The sequence below is a fragment of the Enoplosus armatus genome, chromosome 14 (genome assembly GCF_043641665.1).
Source record: "Enoplosus armatus isolate fEnoArm2 chromosome 14, fEnoArm2.hap1, whole genome shotgun sequence".
Classification (NCBI taxonomy): Eukaryota; Metazoa; Chordata; class Actinopteri; order Centrarchiformes; family Enoplosidae; genus Enoplosus; species Enoplosus armatus.
The window spans coordinates 7492039-7513604 of NC_092193.1; the positions used below are offsets into that span (position 1 = coordinate 7492039).

The 21566-nt window shown below is 39.8% G+C and overlaps 2 protein-coding genes across 3 annotated transcripts; both read right to left on the reverse strand.

The window, feature by feature from the left end:
* Positions 1-425: 425 nt before the first annotated feature.
* Positions 426-16946, reverse strand: LOC139296077 (epidermal growth factor receptor substrate 15-like 1). The gene is made up of 23 exons (XM_070918363.1): positions 16808-16946; positions 16243-16284; positions 16050-16139; positions 15917-15964; positions 15716-15811; positions 15499-15567; positions 15286-15411; positions 15109-15168; positions 14699-14965; positions 13254-13411; positions 12640-12805; positions 10823-10908; positions 9857-9929; positions 9367-9528; positions 8561-8758; positions 7780-7944; positions 7378-7502; positions 6936-7146; positions 6552-6612; positions 5313-5398; positions 5017-5080; positions 3455-3591; positions 426-2198 (listed from the first exon to the last, which is right to left on the reverse strand). The coding sequence occupies exons 1-23, from the start codon at positions 16832-16834 to the stop codon at positions 2052-2054; spliced, it is 2664 nt and encodes an 887-aa protein (XP_070774464.1). The 5' UTR covers positions 16835-16946; the 3' UTR covers positions 426-2051.
* A 560-nt stretch (positions 16947-17506) lies between these two features.
* calr3b (calreticulin 3b) lies at positions 17507-21225 on the reverse strand. 2 transcript variants are annotated; one of them, XM_070918200.1, is made up of 10 exons: positions 21066-21204; positions 20509-20610; positions 19981-20184; positions 19792-19886; positions 19487-19696; positions 19163-19276; positions 18895-19038; positions 18718-18810; positions 18449-18599; positions 17507-18319 (listed from the first exon to the last, which is right to left on the reverse strand). In XM_070918200.1, exons 1-10 carry the CDS (start codon positions 21160-21162, stop codon positions 18192-18194), a joined length of 1338 nt encoding a protein of 445 aa, XP_070774301.1. In that variant the 5' UTR covers positions 21163-21204; the 3' UTR covers positions 17507-18191. The 2 variants fall into 2 exon arrangements, with proteins under 2 accessions (XP_070774301.1, XP_070774302.1); XM_070918201.1 differs by having other exon boundaries at positions 18188-18599; positions 21066-21225.
* Between the last annotated feature and the right edge of the window lie 341 nt (positions 21226-21566).

Genomic DNA, 21566 nt, shown 5'->3' on the forward strand with positions numbered 1-21566 from the left:
TTAGAATAGAATTTATCTACATATTTTTAAAAAAGAGGAAGTACACATTAGGCAAAAAAATATCTGCAGTGGTGGATGCAAATGTATTACTTTCATTTCACTTTTTTTGTTCCAATATCAAAGCAGAACTACAAGATATAAACAATTGCATCTTGTGTGTATAATGTATTTTAGTATAACTCTGTACTGCACATTCATTTTAATCAGATTAAGACCTAAAAATAGAGCTGATAAAGTCCCTCTTTAATAACACATCATGTCTACCGTTCCTCGAGACATCTAGTATGTCAATTCTACATTTATCGCCGATACATTTATTTTACAATCAAATCACGACCTGCTGTGACATGTAACTGGGTCACTTCTTTCTGCAGTCGCTGTTACAATGTTTTATTTTACAGACAAGACTTACCTTGTTCCAGAAATGTTAAAAACCGCTTTTATTCAACTAAAAGTTATTACAGTTTTGAGCAACTCAAAACTCAGATTATTTTATAATCACATACCTACTGTGCAATATTACATGTTACAATGACGATATGTTGATAAATGAGGCGCTGTCACTCCGCACATGTCCAGTAAACTCTGGAATATACAGTGTATACATTATGTGCCAAATAAACCTGATTAGTGTTATATAATTACAAGGATGCAGTATTTTAAGGCATTTAAACAAATGTCCTCCAACTGGATCATAAGACATTAATAAACAGAAATTCACAGGAAAAACAAGAGATCCAATGGTTGATTTGAGTGTTGAGAGAAAAGTAAAAAGTTGGAAGCAGATGTCACTGTGCATCAGTGGTAGTGTGAAGAAGTAAAAAGGACAAAGCTAAGTGTAACAGCACCAGTATAAACAATGTAGGTTTACACTATTTCCATTTTATAGAGGCTTTTAGTTGTATAGGAGTGCAAGTTGTGTGGGCGTTACAACTAGGCACCCAATGATGAACCGTCTGACAAACACAAGCTGTTGACATCAGAGGGAGGGTGCAACAGAGCTGCAGGTGGACTGAACTTTGTTCATAAGAAAGGAAGACCTCAATGATTATCGCTAGCATCTGAGTTATTGTAAATACTAGAGGTGCCTGACGATACGTGGCCAAATCATTATTAACCAAAGCTATACTAGGATTAAATTGCTCATCAGGGATTCCCAAAACATCATATTTTTACTTTGACATGTATATCCCTGTTGAGGGATTATATTCAAACATTTCTTCAATCCATGTACATTAAGGCCATAAATAGTCGATATGCAGGCATGAATGGCGAGAAACACTTGTAACATTTGAAATAAAAATCTAACTCATGCCATTGATGATCTGATCACTAAACTCCAGTCCTTTAAGACAGGTTCGTTTTTTAAAGATGGACTCTGCTCTTCCAAGGCTTGTACATAAAACCATCATCTAACAATATTTACAGTACATGAAGGAGTTTCTTAAAAAAAAAAAAAAAAAAAAAAAACATTTGAAATTGGACAAACACAATCATAGGCCAACAAAGTAGTTAGCATACATGGTTTGACTTTCAAAATGATTTTTTTTGAGTAATTAAAGGTTATATAAAACAGTTTATACAGCGCATTTTACAAGTACTTCATACACCACAGACTCATTGCTTTTGCATATAAATAAAATAGTAAAATATCCTTAAAAGGTTATTTTGTCCTGCAACAGAAAGGCTTTTGGATAAGTCAGGGTGATTAGCCATAACAAGATACGGAGCTAGATGTAGGTTGTCGTCGAGTACCCTGCTGGTTCGGGTTGCGTTAAATCGCTATGTTCTTGCGGGATGAAGCCAGGCTTAAATCAAGAGGCTCCATATTGTCCCTGATTATAGTTGCCATGTAGTTTGGGAGCAATGAACCTTAACTGGTTGCTAAATGTGGAGTCATTTGAAATGAGTCCAGTCAAACACTGGTCTCTTACACAAATTGGTAACAGGGGCTGCTAGTCATGTCGGGCCAGTGTTGGTGCAGTTGTCATGAGCCTGCGGACGGAGGACTGTAAGGCAGAAGGAAGAAGCTGTGGTGGGGGCATGCCTGGTCAGGAGCTGGGCATGTCGGCCCTGCTGAGAGCGATGGCCAGCTCCAGGTCCTGCTGCTCCTGGAGCCGCAGCCTCCTCAGCCTCTCCTGCTCCTCACGCTCGCTCTCACGCTTGGCCCACTCGAGCTGCTGGGTCTCACTTCCAAACTAGAGCAGACAAACAAACATTAGATGTGGACAGAAACAGAGATGCAGGCTGAAATGTCAACACAAATAGAGCGACGTCACTGGGCGAAAGCAAACTAACGGTGGATGCAAATTTAAAATCAGATGCTTCTAATTAGGCAGAGCGTCAAAAACTACGCCAAATAAACGATTAGATATATAGCATTGAAAAAAAATGAATTGAAAAAAAAAATAAATGCAAAAATATAGATGTTTAGATTTCATTTGGACGTCACAAAAAGAAGCTAAGAAAGCAACACTAAAAGCTTAAAAAGAGATTCCTACACAATTCACTGATATACTAATGCCACAAATTACTGGTCACATATTTCCCGTAAACATCCAGTGCTTGGATCAATGTGACTGGGGATATTTATTGAAAATAATTGTGCTCATGAATCACCGTACTCAGATTATGCAGTGCGGACAGGTTTTTCACATGCAAAGGATTGACCACCACACCCTTGTACAGTCTTACCTTGACAGATTCAGATCCTGGCAGAAAAACAAAAATTACAATACAGAGCTCGATATAAAAAACCCACAAATCCCTTTCACAACTGTCATGCTGGCATGAGGGATAAAATAAATTCATGTCATGTCAAATGAAACCAGACACAAAAAGCTGCCATGCATCATCTCTCCACTTGAGAGCACGCTCAGCCGTTGGGTTATACACAATGGCAAAGAAACGGAAGACGGAGGACAAAGAAGCAGATTTACTCTGTTGTGCTCTGCTGCGAGGCATATCATGCTTTGACAGCAAATAAGCCTTTAGCTTGTACTTCAAGACTTGAAAAATGCTCCTCGAGTGCTACCTGACCAGGCAAGTTCACTAACTCGCTGACTAAGTGTATAAATCATAACTTCCTGTCAAAAGGCTGAAGCCAGAGACAACAGCACGCATGCAAAAGCCCCTTTACCAGGCGCACAGAGGCAACAATCAACTAGACAAGTACGGGGACTGTCCAAGTCAGTCATGTAATCATTTCATTTCCTTCCACGCCAAACCCAAAAGCTCTCGGACGTTGTTAGTCAACAGCCAGTAAGCACGGCGGTCCTGTGATAGCTTGCTAAAGTCACTGTGAGGGAAAGTTAAGAGAATGGTGCCCGGTGACAGACAACTGACACCTCCAAGCCTTCACCTCTACAATCTGAAGAGTGACATCATGAGATCAGCAGCTCATGCAGGCAAAGAGACTTGACCCGACAGAAAACTGTAACTAGACTACACTTACAGAGCCAAAATCTGCAGAACCCACAGGACGGTCTTTGGATGCTTTACTCAAGTGTGTCGTAACAAAAGTGTCTTTACTGACTGCTGTGGAGCAAACGCTCGGGAAAAGCTCTGATGCAGTCAAACTGAGCATACCTACTGGAGAAGGAAGACATTTAAATACATACCAAATCCCAGAAAAATAACACACTAGTGCCTTCACATTAGATGCTTAACAACTGGTGGTCCCTTGGGAAAATGTGCTCACAATGTTGTGTTGCTAAATTTTCACAGGAAGCCAACAGCTTTAAGCTGATGGCATGCAGAGTAATCATCAAGGGGAAAGCGATATTGGTTCAAAAAAGGTGTTAACCACATTTTTTGAGTATGGCTCACTGATGCATTGAAGCTTAACAAACAAAGTGTGGCTTTTTTGGAACACATAATTGTAAAAGACGGACCCACCCTTGTCTACAGTAAGCTTTAAGCACATTTCCTACATTGACGGTGTAATAATGTGGCCATAATTATTAATCTCTCAAACTTTGTGCACCAACGCAATCCGTGAATTGAAGGGCTTCTAGCAAAACAAAGAGCTCCACTCTCTAATAATGAGCACCAGTAAGATTTCCAACTTTAAAGATTGTGGGTCTAAATACTGCTCTATTAAAACAACAAACAACGCATTATACTTGTTAACATGCAACATGAAAAGTTGTTGCAACACAATTGTAGGCAAAAAACGAATTTACACCTTCTAACTGGACCAAAATTCGTTGCGCAATTGTCACTGTGATGCAATCATTAAGAACAGCCCATAACTTTAAGAGTGGGCTTTTCACTTCCCCATCTCGTATAAGGCACATCTATGGAGCTAGCTCGCAGGCTAACTGTGGCTACTCATCTCTACCCCTCTCCTTGAGGTACAGCAAAGGGGAACACCAACTTTCTCACGCTGAGGCTTCTGCTAAAAGAATAAGTGCAAGGTCACAGCGGAAGGGCACGTGCTGGGCATGGGTAGTGGGTGACTGTGAAAAACAAAATGAACATGAGGCTAAAATGTACCCAAAAGGCATAGCTCTCAATCTTATCACAGTATTCACAAGTTTAACTTAACACTGCACTGACATTTCAACTGTTGGAGACTAAAATACATTAATGTCTTAATGGGCACATTACTCTGTAAACCTAAAGTGCTACAAAACCTCTACTAACAGTTTTCCTGTTTACAACTTCAAGACGAAATTACATTCTCTGCACCCTCACAGCTCAACAGGGAAGTAGTTTTTTCCCCACATACCATCAGGGCACAAAAATGCTTTTTTAGTAGGACATCAGTAAATCACAATCATTACCACGAAAATGTTGCTGCCATTACATTTCTGTGACAAGTTGCAACCATTAAAAGTGAAAGAAAGGTCTTACAACGTAGTACTGACAACCATGGCATGATAACAGTATTAATTTCAGCTGGTTTAAACCAACATTACATGCTAATCATGAAAATCACTGAACCATTAATGTCAAGTTAAGCTGTAAGCACAGTCATGTTCCAGCACGCACACACACAAAATCAGGGCTCACCATAGGGAGGTGCAGGCCGGTTAGGCACATTTTTCTTTGATGGGAGCACAGGGTTGTCCGACTTCTGTTCACACACAAGGGAAAAATAATAATTCAACTCCAACAGAAATGTCAAAATCGAAAGCCTCTGGCTTAATGCCAGAGAGACCACTTTCATAAATGTGATAAACTGGGAGAAAAATAAGAAATCACTCATGATGACAGTAAAATTAACAACACAGCTTTCTACAGTTTAAGTGGAAAATTATGCTTTATGGTGCAACTGATTCTTAACTCCAGGAGTCTCCAGAGCTTACCTTTGACATCTGACTAAAGTCGGCAAATCCACCCCCTCTGCTTCCAAAAGAGTTGCTTCCAAAGGGGTCTGCTGACCCAAACACATCTGTGACAAGAGTACATTGAAATGCATTTGGAACATTTGAATACGTTTATGGAAAGAGCCAGAAACTAAAATGAAGTTCAGCCTCAAACCACACATTCAAAATCATCTTTGCATCTTGCTTATTCTGAAAGGGCCTGCATGCTATTTTCAGAGAGGGGAATGTGGCATGACCGTTTAATTTTCCATGACATTTCGCAAAACCTGGAAAGCGGAGGTTTTGTTTAACCTGACGTATGCATCTGATCAGCTAATTAAAGGCGTCAGTTGGCGTACTGTTAACCAGAACTGTGCCTGGGTTGTTTTGAAGCTCAGTGGTATGCCACTTAATGAAAAAAACAGCAAACTGCAGATGGTTACAGTGAAAAAACAAAACATTGTAATAGAATATGTTTGTTGTGAGTGTGCAACCACAAGAGACCCCATTCATGTGAAGTACGCAGTGTTTTCTTTTACGCACAGTAACTCAGCTCAGGCCTACAGTTGCCTCTGTGTTCTTCTGAAGGTGTGTAGCATGGCAGAGCATTGACCAGAGGTAGCCACTAACTTAAAACAACTTCCGTACCGAATGAGGCAGAGCAGTTCAATAGCAGCAGATATAAAGACAGGACAGAGGCAGCAGAGAACTGGTTAAAGGAGTGGCAGTGTATTCTAGTAGAGCAGGACCAGCAGTCACAGAGTTTCTGTTATGTTTGGCTCCTGCAAGCCTCCTGTTTTTCCAGGGTAGGGGGAGTATTTTTAGTTGGCCAGTAGTTAAATGCGTAGGTACTCGACTAAAAATAGCTCTAAACCACCGGAAAAATTGAAGCCACAGTGAGTAAAAATTGTTTGCCCCCGATGCCCCCCAAAATAAAATCTAAATCTAACACGTCACCCAGAATGGCAAAGAATGAGTCTTTGAGACGTGTTTCACAACTAGAACGTTCTTTCACGCTCAGATGTCAGTTATTAGAGTCACATTCTGGGAAATCTGCATGGAAAATCTCCACGCATTTAGTACAGGGATGACTATCCGTTTGCGCTTGTATTTGACAAAGTGTCAAAGAAGTCAACGTTCTACTGCAGTACCATTGGTCTTACCTTCCTGACTACAGAGACAGAAGAAAATATGCAACCTACATCTTCAAAATGAGTGAAAAGAACAAATACAAGGTACCTGAATCTTTTGGTTTTGGACTGTTTGATGTGAAAGGGTCACCACTGCTGAAGGCACTTGGCTGAGAAAAACAAAGAAGCAAAGCACAAGTAAAAAAGCCATTCAAAAGGTCTTGTTTAAAAAACACACAATATGACCACGTCAGCATAACCACTAAAAATCTCTCTTTGTAGTATTGGTTTGCTTTTCCAGTTATCTTTAATAGTGAAGACACGTCAGAGCTTTTTTCTGTCAGCACTGACAACTATAGCAAGTCATTAAACATAAAAAGGAAATATGATTTTGAAGCTTACACAAAAGAGCACTGGTTTTCTCACAGTCATATTGTAAACAAAAGAAACATGATCAGCACTTCCGATGGTAAAAAGAAGACGCGTTTGATACCTTTGCTGGCGGTGTAGGTTTTCTACCAAAGGGGTCTGAGGATCCAAACGGGTCTGACTTGTCTGTTCTCTTAAAAAAGTCTTCAGATGAGGTGCCTTTGAAGGGGTCACTTTCTTTGAAAGGATCTCCTCCAAATGGATCTAGAAAAAGGACAAGACAGTGAGAGGAGGGTATGGGCTTAATCATCTTCTCTAAAAAGAAATAACCAGAGCTTTCATTTTATCCACAGCATGAATTCCAACAGACAGGAACATACAACAAACGCTTCCATTTCATTAAAACACCACAATTTGGCATCTGTAGGTACATTTCAGGTATTTAGTGGAAATGCTTATTCACAGGGGCACAAAATGAATGCAGGTGATTACCAGTAAGCAACACAGCTGGCAGAGCAGGAAATAACCACCTTACAGAAATACAGGAGTAAATTATAAAAAGATACAAGAAGGTATTCAGACCTTTGAAGGCGTTGGACTTGAAGGGGTCCTCTGTCTGGAAGGGGTCTGCAGGAGGCTCCTTAGCACTGCTGTTGTTGAACATGGCTATCTTTGACTTGAAAGAGTTATCCTGATGAATGAATCCAGAAAAAAAACGAATCAATAGTCGTCACTAACTATGTTATGAAAACAGCATGTTCACTTTCTAAACTGAAAACAAAACATGAAACAGGCAAATTAGGAATAGGTGATATGAAAAGCACTACTGTTGAGATTGAGATGTTTAAGCGGTTTCTTTATTTTCCTTTTTGTTTTTAGGGGGTAGGAATCAACCAGGACCATCAGGAGGATGGCAGAATAAAGTTTCTTAATTCTAGGCCAAGAGGATATATTCATTATCTCCTCACCGCACTTCTGAAACCTCCGTTTTCCTTCTCAGCAAAACCTTCACTTAAGTCCGGCAGGTTGCTCAAGTTTCCTCCATTGATGTCGCTCAAAGCGCTGTTGTACTGCTCAATGGTCTTGGTCATCTCATTTTGGCTGTCCTGGATCAGCGACAGCTTACTGCGAGCCTAAAAAACACATAAAAGACTGTTACATCCATATCTGATTCGATAAAATGTTGGATTGGATTTCCTTTACTGTGTCTTATAAACAGGTTTCAGAGCTGTTCAACACTGGAGAATTTCCCATCTGGCAGAAATGGCCACATTTTCAAATAAAAGTATTTTCTGTCATGGATTTACCTTTGCTAGTAATATGTGGTAATAATAAAGTGGTGGTTGGTGGTTAAGCAGATCCAAAAAAAAAAAACCTAACCACTATGATATGATAGTTTCACTTCAGTGTGCTTCAGAGCATGCTAAATATTTTCGCACAACGAGCATGGAAGTAAAAGTAAATGTATGACGTTCCCAAAAGTGACATTGCTGCGTAACAAAAACCATCGTCAGAAACACATAATACAATATAATCCAAAGTCCACAGATGATACATAAACATACAAACCTTTCTAGCTCCACAGGGATTATGATTGGATATCCAGAGCTTAATTTGTATCAACTCAAAAATCCTTCACAACCTAACCCCAAGCTTTATGCCACACAATACTGAGTTGATCAGAGAGCTTATTGGCCAAAAGTTGCATTATATCCTCAAGTAACCTGCAGTTACTCCATCTGCACTGACCTGGCTGATCTCTTCCTGAGTGGTTTTGAGTGACTTAACGATGCTGTCCAGCTGGACACGACCAGAGAGCAGGCTCTGCTCCAGCTGGGCCTCCTCCTCCTGCAGCCGGCTCAGGTCCACCTTGGTGCGACTCAGTTCATCCTCCTGGCTCCGGAGGTCAGTCTCCTGAGAGCGGATCTGACTCTGCAGGGATGAGATCTGGAGGGTGAAAGCAGAAAAAAAGTTTTGTACCCTCAGTTTAATAGCTGTAGCTTACTACTTTATATCAGACTTTTGTTTCTTATTAGGACAGATCAAAGCAGCAGTATTTTAAAAATTGCTCCCAGGAGGATGAAAAAAAACACACACAAAGGTTTACATTAAGATGGTGGTCCTCATTATACTTATTTTAAAAAAATCATACTTTTTACTTAATGGCCTCTAGAGAATCAGCAACGCAATGCATCACCTCCTAATATGCATGTAATTTTCAAAAACAAAGTAAGCAAAACACATAAACAGCTACAGTATTTTAAAACACTTGATGACTTTGTTAAAAAGTAATAAAGGGCAGCGTTTTCCATTAAATTAACCTTAACCTCAACCGACCTCACTGTTTGATTGACATCTGATTGATATCTGGTATCACATTCCAAAAATACCAAAGCATTATACACTTAGCATAAAAAGATTGCACCACAACAAGATAATAACTGCATGTGTATTGCCATGTCACCAGAAGCACAATACAAAACACAACAGCATTTCTTGTTTTGATATATAATATATATGCATGTTGTTTTAACGCTTAAAGTCACGTCTCTAACCAGCTGGGACTCTTCCTGGCACTTCTGCTTGACATCGTTGAGCATTCCCTCCAGCTTGGAGCGCTGCTGGTCCATCTCCTCCAGACGTTCCTGGGCATCCTGCTTCTGCGAGTCCAGGTCCTGCAGGCTACTGCTCTCCCTGTCCAAGCCATTCTGCATGTCCTGAGGGTCCGCCAAAAACACACAGACACACACACAGACACACACACACACACATACACACACAGATGTTTGCACAATACAGCTACTTAGTATCATCTTTATTCAGCTTTTAACTCTCAAACCAGTTTACCTCCAAACATCTTAAACATGGTCCAAATGGATCCATAAGTTTGCCTGGTTTACAAATGTGTATATACATTATGTATTTTTAGGCTGTTGACCAGTCCTATACAAACATTTATTTGAACTGAACTTCATATTGTTTCCAGGCACTAAGATGGACTTAACCTTTAATGGAGACTTGAAAATGATTTTGGCTCAGCCTTACCTGAACTTCACTATTTTGTTGTCTGATGGTGTCCTCCTTTTCCCTGATCTCTTGCTCCAGAATGAATTTCTCTCTATAGGTGAACAACATGGGACAATAGCAAGGTAAGTAGGTGTTATTACTTCCTAACCAAGCCTATGTTGGCGTACGTAACGTAGAGCTTAAAAAGACAAAACTGCGTCAGATGACATTTGGAAATAATGTGTTGAGCTTTTTTTTACGTGAAAAAACAGACTGATGAGGTTTCCAACAAAAAAATGCAATGAGTGGCAAAAATATTCTTAAATTGCATGAAAGATATACTCCACTCGATGGTCACTTTATTTGACACTATCTAAATTGTCCTGATGTGGTTAACTTCAGCATGCACAGGCAAAAGAATGGTTCATAGTTGTCTATTGATACTGCTTTTGGCATGATGTGGAGGAATTTCCAGAAGAATAAACATTAAGGAAACAGCAAAAGACGTTGGTTAGTGGATCAGTATGTTTTCCATGACATTTGCAACAATATGGGACTTGAAGCACTGAAAGCAATCAAAATATTTACCATATCAGTGTAGGCATACTGTAATAATTCGAAATATTGTCAAGTAGTCCAGGTCTGGAAATTGTGTTACATTTACTCCAATTTAAACATTCAAGGCATGTAAGATTACCTAAGGTTAAGGTGTAAGTAGTATATTGCTTCATGTTATATATAATTATTTGAGTCTTCATGTTAGTGAAGCCTCAGACTTTCAAATATGCTCTGGCCCAAGTGGCCCAAAGCAAGGTTCCATGGTGGCACTGCTTTCTTCGCTAATCTAATCTGGTTAAATAAAGGTTAACATTATTTGATAAAAATATATCCAATAGTTTACAAGCACTTTGATCCTGAACATCACTTCACTGCAACCTTCCCTCCTTTTTCTCAGAGGAAGAGAAACAAAGCTGTCCTCCTGCTACTCAGAGTGCAGGAGCTCACCTCTGCAGCTGAGCTATTTCCTGGCTGAGGTCATCCAGCTCTTTGATGCCTGTCAGCTCGGCCGACCCCGTGGAGCTGGTGCTGTCCTGAGGTGAGAGAAAGAGACGGACGAGTGAGAGAGGGGAGAGAAAAGGAGAGTTGGCCAAGAAAGTACAATGGACGAAGTGAGGGTGACAGAAGGTGAGAACAGAAACGACAAGAGTGACAACAGCAGGTAGGACAGGGAAATGGATGAAATGGATGCGAAAAAAAAGGGGACATGAGGTAAAATGTTCAAATAGGGAAGGGGGAAAAGAAGGAGGGAGAAAGAGAGCAAAGGGGGCCTGAATGGTACGCAGGGGGAGAGGGGAGCTCCCTGCTGATACGTCTAACAAAACAAAAGACACAGGAAGGAAATACAAACACCTCGCACAGCTAGGGAGGGAGCAAGAGTTCCAGACAATACATGAATGAGGAGAAATGCACACAGACAAGACAATACAAAAAGAGTTTAACTACAGTCAGTGCTACTGACGACAGGACCTTAACTACTATCAGTGTTTAGTCGTTTGTTTAACATATCAAGCCTTTGACAAATCGAGGAGTCTCAATAGAAAAGCACAGTGTCCCAGAATCCACTCCTTTGGTCAGACATATGCTACACTTTAAGCCCCCCCCCCCTAACTTTCATGTTCCACCTCAAAAAGGGAAATGTGTAATAGAGCTATTTGTTTCTAATGATAGTACTTGTGAAAGAGTTACAAAAGACTATATATTTGTACTGTTCTTTGAATGCTCTTGCTTAATTGATTTTACTCTACACATGACACCAATCTTTTCATAATAAACACAAAAGATCAGACTTTCATGATGTGAAAGGCTCAACTAGAGTTATTTGTTAGTTGTCCTTGCTTGTTTGTATTCCAATTTGAACCTACACAGTTTAGGCAGCTTCTCCAAAATGTTTGTTCATGTGTCCACTGACCATAACAGTAAAAATAATGCACATTTTTTCTCTTCTCTTTATAAAGAATGAAAAGCTGCAGTCTGATGTCTGTTTTGATGGTCTGACACAAATAGAAGAATGTGATTCAAAAATGACATCTCCATTGGAAAAAAGTGAAACCTGCCATTACAAACATTATATTTGTAAAAAACTAGTAAAGTGACTATGAGAATTACATTATTAAGTAACTATACCATAGCTGGACATTAGTTGACATTGGTTGCTGTGACAGACCATTGATGCTGTAACTACAGCAGGTGGCAGTGTTTGCCTTTAGCACAGTTGATGTTTAGAAAAGACAAATTTGAGGAAAATCCAAGGAATGACAAATATGTTGCAAATAGTAAACAAGATATAAGAAGTGCATATAAGTGTTCCCCTTTGTTGGGAAAATAAACTGAGAAATGAATACATAATACAAAGAACATGGTCCTGTTTACACCTAATGCTTTAGACTGAGACAGAGAATATGGCAGAACAAAAGCGCCACCTTGTGACACAAAGTCAACTACTCACTCTGCGCATATTAGCTAGAGGAGAAAGTTCAGGTCTCACAGCTGACATAAGCCCCGCATAGCTCTGTTAGACAGGATAGAAGAGAGCTCAAATAAGCAAAAGCATAATTAAACAGTTTTGCAAGGCAAGGCTGAAAAGCCAGAAAGCAGAACTCACCATTTACAATGCATATAGTAGCTGGAAAACATAGACTCTTGAGATACAGATGCAAGTGAAAAATTTGGCTTTGGAAGATGGGAGAGTAATTTTAATAAATAGGGAATAGGGCTATTGAAATATGAAGCAGTGGTTGCAGTGGCCTAAAGTCAGGACTCACAGGGCTCGCTGCTGAAGCTGCAGTCCTTTCTGATGGGGGAATCATGTCTGGGGTTAGAGCAGAGGGAGGGTCTATGCCTTTAGTGGCCTTCTGCTGTATCAGATACATGGCCAGAGAGAACTGCTCCCGGGTCAGCTTGCCCGTCTGTTTAGTGTCGGCGAGTCCCCTGCAGATAGGAGGATAGATTTCACACAGAACATAAGGTACTGCATTCTTTCTGAGAAATAAAACCCAAAGTTCACTGATAAAAACATCTGAAAGGTCACAATTTGGCACACCAAAATAATTTTTGCCTCATGTTGCACCCATCTTCTGGAAAAATGTAATGATTTAAACTGTCCACCAGATGGAGATATAGAGTTAAACCTGGTGAGACCAGATACACATAAGTATGAGTAATTCAGCCCTATTCAGGTGCCTAGGTATGATGAAAAGCTCTAGTAAAATCTAGTGTTCTACTAATACGTTCTATAGGGGCAATGAAAAAAAACAGCATATACCGCATATGAATTGTCAATGTGTTTCCTAATTTGCTTGTGTTTTCTATGTGTTGTGAAAGCGATGAGGGGAAATATGTGCAAATAAATATGATCTGAACTGAGCTGTGGTCTCACCATATCTGTGCCAGCATAGTCTGGGAGAGACTGGACAGCATGAAGATCTCTATGACCTCAGTTCCATTAACAAGACCGTCGTTGTCTGTGTCTGTTTTCTTGAAGATGTCATCATATCTCTCCCTGTCAGCCACCGGTACCACCCAGTTCACCACTGGCTGGAATGAACCAACGACAACATTTATGTGATTTTAGATGAGGGAGACAACAGTTTGGGTTCTTTAAATAACAGCTGGTATTTATGATTTATACTGGTTAAAAGTAAAAATGAACTGTGGTGACCAATTAGGAAAACGTACTACATGTACGTGTACTATATGTATCAACAAGTCTTGCCAAATATGGCTAAGAGTCCTACCCTGGATGAAAATGTACTGGTTTCCTGATCAACTGTTTACCACAAACAGCATGATGATTTGTCATTCACCTATCACACACATTCACACAAAAATATAATAAAATAAATAATAATAATAAAATAATAAATAATAATGTCAAGTTCAAATTCAAGATACTGTAACTAAATGAGCTCATGCAAGTGAGATTTGCAGTAATATTGCAGTCCAAGAAATCTGGTATGGACAGTCTAACTTTTTGCCTCTGTTAAGTTATGTAGAAAATATACATCTGGGGAAATGACCATTAAAATTGGTAATTAAAGGAGGAGAAAAAGTACAACAGAAAAAAGATGAAATCACAACAAGTGTCATGACAGCCATATCAGGTGATCATAGTACAAGTGTGAACAGAGTCTTGCTTGTCTTCCGTTTCAAGGAAACAGGTTTCTCCAAATGTCACGGTTGAAAAATCTCTGTAGCTATAAAAAGGTAGAGAGAAACACACATGGCTGTACACAAGGCTCACAACAATGTGGAAAAACAAGTCCACCCATTAGCAACAGAAAAGAATAAATTCATGAAATGTTGGTTTCTTCAAAACGCCAGGCTCTGCCCTTGTGACACTAACTTAGGGAGGAGCAAGGAAAACCAAATGTATTGATTTTTCCAAGAGGACTGAATGTTTTTCATCTTATACTACTTGAGAATAACTAGCCACATTCAGAAGGGGACATCCTAATACAACCCAAGATTACTCTGGACTACATAACACTGCACTTAGATCAATATATAATGCAAGCAATTCAGTACTACCCAAGTTACCAGGCATAACATCCTGTGAGAGCTACAGAAAGAAAGGGCGAGTAAAACAAGTGACAAAACCTTTTTACAAGGGTAAAGTATATTTTTTTAATGAGAGAATAGGGCTGGGCACTTACTTAATATTCACTTTCAGTAGAATTATGTGAGAAAATAAGCGATGTATTCCCAAAAATTTTGATATTACAATATTGCCCTACCCTAGAAAAGAGCACATCTCTCATAGACTAATCAATGCAGTGATGAAGGTCACTACGCCACAAGAGAAATACAGGTGAGGTGACATACCGGTGAGCTGGATTTAAAGGAGTGTTTTGGAGAGAGGTTGACAGTACTGGTGCTGAGGAGAAGAGCGCTGCCCAGAGGAGGAGTGCTTCGCAGGGACTCTTTGAGAGGAGCCGGGCCAGCCGCAAGCCCGGACAGAGCAGGCAGCACAGCCACAGCACCTGGCAGAGCACCTGCAGACTTCTTCCTCTTAGAAGGGGGGATGAGAGAAGCGGGTAAGGAAGTTGGGACAGGCTCCTTCTCCATGGCACGATACACAAGATGCATGGCCTAGAAAATGGGAAATCAGATAAATTTATATATATTAGAGAATATATATATATTTCTCTTGATTTTAAAAATCAAGTATAGGCTTCCCAGAATTACTCTGGAGTGCCAGTAAAACTTTAAGTAAACAAACGGCACCAGCTTACCACTGTGAATTCCTCTTTGTCCAAGTATCCATCTTTGTCCACATCACTTAGGTCCCAAATCTACAGAAGCATTAAGTAAATGCCAAAATGAACAAGAGTTTGAATTTTTAACATTGAAATGTCAGGGAAGACTGTGCATCATTAATATGTGTTACATCACTCTAACGTGAATATCACCTTTCCTAACACATCCAGAGGTAGCTTGGAGTTGATCAAAATTGGCCTGACTTTATCACCAGGAAGGAGGCCATTTACAGGGGACAGACTCTCAAAAATGCCTTCAAACTTCCCTTTTTCATCGGGCTGGGGAAGAAAAAAAATTAAGTTTAGGTGCAAAGTTTGAATTTCTTATATCCTCAAGAATGTTCTTGACAAATGGTAACAACTCACCCTAATTGCCCACTGTGAGTCAGGTCCTCCTGATACAGAAACACTTAATAATGGGCTGTTAGTGTCTTTCTGTAATAAATGAAGAGAGGATAAGTAAGATACTCACAAGCAGAGCAAATAAACACAGTAACAGTTAGGTATGCAATTTCTACCTTACAACATCATTTTCTGAGACATTCACTGTCAAGGATACAAGGAGAGTCATGTCATCACTTACAAATTTGGGTGCAGCTAAGTTTTGGTTGAGGCTGTTGAGGCTGATATCATGTCCACCCTGTGCTGAGGCCACCAGTCTCAAAGCTATGAAGAAACCCTAGGAAAGAGGAAGAAAGCAAGGCAAACCCAGTGTTTTATGCACACATCAGCATTATCAATCTCAGCAAATCTACAGAGAAATTCAAGAAAAGAGAAACGTTACCCGCTTATCCAAATAGCCCTTTCTCTCTGAATCTGCCAAATCCCAAATCTAAAAAAAATAACAATAAAAAACAGTTCAGGTGCTATTGACTGAACATGTGAGGTGTGTACATGTACGTGAGTTTGTGACCGACCTTCCCCAATGTACTGTCTGACAGCCCCGACTTCTTAAGGAACTGAGCTGCATCTCCGGCTGAAATTTTGCCTGTGTTTCCCGGGTCCAGCTACAAGGAATAAATAACAAAACTCTAAGTGGATACAGCAGCCATAACTGTGTTTATGCGACAGATAATATTCAGCTGAATGACCACTAGAGGAGGACCTTACCTGTCTATAATAGCTCTCATAGGCTGGGATTCCACTTGATAACTGGATACAGGAGAGAAATGCAACACCAGCTGAGTTACACATTACTGACACAGTGTGTCAGCTAACACATACACCAAATTAAGTTGTTAGAAATAGCTATAACGTTAGCAGACTGTACATCATTCAATAAGTCCGTATGAAAGGGTAAGATAAACACAGCTTTGATCGCTAACGTTAGCTAACTAAATGTTTGTTTCTGGTCAGCTTTAGCTACTAGCCATTTTTATTTACATTAGCCGTTACAATACCGTCATCGTTGGTAACGTTACTAGCTACTTTCCTTGCAATAGTAGCTTCCTTCTTCCTTTAAAACGTACAGTAACTTTGCTATCCTTACTTAACCCAAGTTAGCTAACCATGTTAACTAATTGACAACGAAAGATTGCTAATACGGCTCCACTGACCAATATTCACCAAGCTTATAAAGTAGTAACGTGGTGAGACCATACAACGACTGTCATTGTTACTTGATAATGATGAGTATTTAAAATGTGACTTTTCTTGAGCTATTAAGAGTTGTTACCTGACTGAGAGTCATGAGCGCCGCCATATTTCCTGGTGTCTCGGGAGTGCGCACACGCCCCTTAACCGAGCGGGCACGAGCGGCGCCAGATAGGAGGAGACCGTGGTTCCGGTTGGTGTACCATCTCGGTCACCACAGCAGGGGCAATGACTGATGCTGAGGGGGATTAGAGATGGGAAAAAATATATTGTTCCAGTCCTTAGCTCTGACAGGTGGCAAACTGATTTAAAGGTTTTATTATTGTGCCATTTTTCCCATAGCAGCTTCATACCATAAATTCTCACAAATTCTTCCAACAGCAAGTTTGGAACATCTACTCGGTAAAAGGGGCCCCAGACACAGTGTGTGGTAACGTCATTTATTGTAATTTATTGAAGGAATATGCAGCCCTGTATCATAATGTAAACAGAATCTTGATCATCTTGATCTTCATCATTTGTCATATTTAATTCTAATTATGGTATTTTCTGCAAATCTAATCTCTATGGAAACCTCTTGATCTGTCATTTTGCCATTACACATCTGCATTTACCCCAGTAGAATAAATCTAAATTTAAAACTGCAATATAGCAAGTTCAAGTTTTGCTTTCCGTGACACTTGCAAAAATTAACAAAAATGTGGGTGTGAAGTCAGATAATTTACATTTAACTACATACTTCAAAAAATGTGCATATGTGGTATAAAATATGACAAGGCAATAAGGTTATAATCTTTTAATAAAAACTTTGGTATCAATAACATTCTGTCCAATAAAAATAAGTGTGTGACCCTTAGTGGATGTCTTGAGTCACACCAGGGGCTCACCATCTATTCCTCCAGACTTCCAGGATACAAGGTAGGTCCTATCACATTACCATGAAGACATGTTGAATTCATGCCATTTCAATGTAGAAAAACAATTTCATTGTGCACTTTGATGAAGATTCATTTATGTCTCAACATTTCATTCAATTATGCCTTAAAGAGTGTGGAAAGGAAAATAAGAAGTCAGTGCCACAGACATAACCAAAATAAGATTAAATTACATTAGTCTTGATTTCTGTCTGTATTTTGTTATTTTTGTAGTAAATGAACACTTAACTGAACATGTAATGCATAAGCCTTATATGCATTTTATGTTTCACCAGGCTGCAAGAGAAATGTTCCTTTGTGGACAAAGTTAAAATATGAATGGTTAATCCTTATTCTCTGCTAATCTCAATTTGTCATATTTACCACAACTTCTGGTAAACTGCAACCTGTGCAAGGGAATCTGCAAACTAAGTAGATGTGTAGGTCAAGAAAATCAAGAAAACAGTAGATGTCAGTGCCTCCTTATTCTCTGTTATTACAAAATGAGGAATGGACTTTGTAGGTGGAAAACCTTAGATTCAATCCAGCAGTTCAGGGGCAACAGGGTAATATCATGACCGAAATGAAATAGAAACTAAGTCCATTAACATCCACTTGCCAACCTACACTACATTTGCCCCCCCAAATTGGGTTGTGTCCAAATCTCAGGGAAAGGATGCACAGCAGCCACAATACCCCTGGGAAATACAGGACAGAGTTTCTAAAGGAGGGACAGACAAAATCTCTGGTCACACCTCCTCAAAGCTCATCTTTAGGCTTTTCTTCTTCGTCATCCATTTCTGAAAGTGGCTCTATGTCTTCCTTTGTTTCTTCCTCCTCATCAATGTCGTCATCATCTTCATCGTCTTCATCAGCTTCAGTGTCTTGTTCTTTGTTCTTCTCCTCCTCTTCTTTTCGTTTCAGGTCATCTTGTTCCTGTTTCATCTTCCTCTCTGGTTCCTGTGGGGAAAGTTTAGATAATCACAAACCATGTTTCTTAATCTATTCAGAATCTCATTGGCTATGGTTTAATGTGTTGTACAAATGACAAAATATGGTTTAAAAAGCACCAGCATACCTTTGTCACACCCCATGTCTCGTTTGCAATGTCTTCTGCTTCCTTCACGTCGTCTGAGATCAGGAAGTTGTCAAAGATGGTACCAGATTTCACCTGAAATAAAGAAATAAATGTTACACTGTAGTTGAAGCATCACTACTAACATTACTATTCAAAGATTATCTCTTTCTCTCTCACCTGCCAAAGATCAAGACCTAAAACACCAATGTTGTCGAACTTGTAGATGTTTGAATCAGGACTGTGTTCAGGATTGTCAATCTCAGGATGCACCCAGGTTCCTTTGTAGTTGGGGTTGTCGATCTGTTTGGGTTTCCATTCTCCCTGCAATACAGAAGGTATTTATCAAGCTGTAAAGGCTGTAGCAGAGTGAATGTTGAGCATTTATCAGGCAGAGGAGATCACACAAAGCATAAACTCTGGCCATGACTATCCAACTTTAGCCTACCTTGTACTCTGGGTTGGGGATCATGGGTGGCTCCCACTCTCCATCCATATCCTCATCCCAGTCTTCTGGCTTTTTAGCATCAGGGTCTGGAATGTTTTCAGGTTTGTCCCAGTCCTAAAGAAAAACAAATAATCCCAAAATGGAAGTTGAACAGAATTGTTAATTTAAATATAGCTCTTTAAAGCCCAGGACTGCTGTGGAAATCTGGGAGAGGGATAAATGGAAAAACACTCCTCCTCTTGTCTGCATTTAGCTGAACAAAGATACATTTTATACTGGATGAGGTGGATTAACTTTATTATTACTGTAAGCAAACTTATTCACCTCAGGCTTGGTGTCATCACTATCGTCAATCTTGGCACGATCATCCCAGTCCTCTGGCTTCTTGGCTTCAGGGTCCTTCATTTTCTTAGGAGGGAGGACATCCCAGTCATCCTCTAGACTGCCAGATTCTACCTTCTCGTTGTCAATCTTCACCTCATAGGTCTGATCTGGATTCAGGATCAGCGTGTACATGTGGGTCAGCTCATCATCCTTCAAGAAACAGAAGTGTTTGGATGAGGCAGTGCACGTTTGTATATTACAAGACAAATATTATTTTTTTCCCACATTTAAAATGCTGGAATTACCTTGCACTTAATCTCTTTCTTGATGAGGTGATTCTTGCCCTTGTAATTGAAGATGACGTGGACTTTCTTGGTGCTGTATCCACAGATATCAGGGCCTGGGTGAAGTGAATCAAATTACGAAATGTTCCAAATCCTGTTATTGTAACCGTTCATTTACAATTGTCCAGTACCATGAAAATCATCACTTACCAAACATGATGTAATATGAGGATTCGCCATGCATTTCAGCCTGATTCAAGTCAGCGGGGAAAACCTTCACATAGCCACCACCACAGTCAATCTTTTGCTCATGCTTGACTGTAAACTGAATGACCAAAGGCTTGCCCTCGTTGCTGAAAGGTTCAAAACGGGCAGAGGCAGCATAGAAACGTGCATCCTGGCTTGTTTGCAGACCTGAAAAAGAAAGTGTAAAAGAAATCTTTAGCAAGACAAACACAAAAGTGGTGATCTTTGGCTAACATTGTGGGAACTGAAAATAGAGACACGAGGGCACTTAAACTTAGACTAGATATAAAAATTGTTTATGTTATTTGTTGTTCTCATTTGATTGATTTCCACCATTAAAATATTAATCAAATATCTTCATCAGGAACACATTTTTAATAACAAGGGCATTTTAGCCACAATGACTATAGCATGATCAACATTCATTAATTGTTATTCTTAATCAAAGCACGTCATAATCAAAATAAGTGGATTAGAAGGCAAAACGTTTACCTTTGTCTTTCTCAGCATCTCCAAAGAAGTTGCCAGCTGTCAGTTTCCACTCTCCATAGTCAGATTTGTGTTTGGAGTTTAGCCAGCGACTTCTCCATTCATCTGAACAGAAAAAAAGACCAGTTAAGTTTGCTGAGGTGTAACACTTGGGACTCCCCTTTCACATACATGAGGCTACTTCCCGAAAATCATATGACCTAACGGCCAACGGCCCATTCATTGGCGTTAACTTTACTCTTTGGAACTTTGAAACGGAGAAATTCGTTTGGTTAGCTAGCTAACGTTACACATTAATACCGCAACTTAGGCCACAACGAGCAACTTAGGTGTCAGTGGTTTGCTAGCTTTGGGGCCTTGCAAAAATTAGCCAGCTAACAACACAGTGAAAGTTAGGGAACTGAGAGGCATTATTCATTAAATCACCGACTGAAAGATAGAAAAACTTTCAAGAGAAATTCATGATGCCAACTGTGACAAAATGATGGCTAACAATCAAGCTAACAAGAAATGAATTAACCTCCTGCACAACGTGTTATAAATTTCTATGCCAAACTTACCCCCGTCCAGGAACTCCTCCCGAAAGTAAATCTTTGCATGTACGCAGTATACTGCTAATATTACCGCAACTACACCCAAGACTTGCATTTTCCCCATCTCAGATCTACTTTGCGCTGCTGTCAATGCCCTTGCTGAATAGCGAATACCTTGTGGAGACGGAAGAGATGAGAATATTTTAGAGTCGCTCCAGCGAACAGATGTCTGCCTGCCATTGGACAACAAGATGATGTGTCTGGACCAATAACAGTAGACCACGAAACATATGTCCTCTCCAGAGACTGATCTAGGATCAGTAATTATTTCGATTTATATCTACATCAACAGTCCTGTAGAGGGTGCCAAATATCAAATATAGAAGCAGAGGACTCGACATTCATTACCACCACTAGTCCTACTTACCTGATAATGTGTTGATGAAGTAGTTTGGCTTGCAAACAGGCGTACACCAATTAAAATGAAGTAGTACAAGTCTTCAAAGTCAACTAAATGAATAGGGCTAC

Coding starts and splice junctions, on each gene's coding strand:
- LOC139296077 (XM_070918363.1), bottom strand. CDS start 16,834: ATGGCGGCGCTCATGACTCTCAGTCAG. Junction 13,412..14,698: donor CCTTTAAATCCAGCTCACCG/GTATGTCACCTC, acceptor GGTTCATTCCAG/CCAGTGGTGAACTGGGTGGT. Junction 2,199..3,454: donor GTTCTGCAGATTTTGGCTCT/GTAAGTGTAGTC, acceptor TGTCTGCTCTAG/TTTGGAAGTGAGACCCAGCA.
- calr3b (XM_070918200.1), bottom strand. CDS start 21,162: ATGGGGAAAATGCAAGTCTTGGGTGTAGTTGCGGTAATATTAGCAGTA. Junction 20,611..21,065: donor GGAGGAGTTCCTGGACGGGG/GTAAGTTTGGCA, acceptor TTTTCTGTTCAG/ATGAATGGAGAAGTCGCTGG. Junction 18,811..18,894: donor TAGGTCTTGATCTTTGGCAG/GTGAGAGAGAAA, acceptor TCTTTATTTCAG/GTGAAATCTGGTACCATCTT.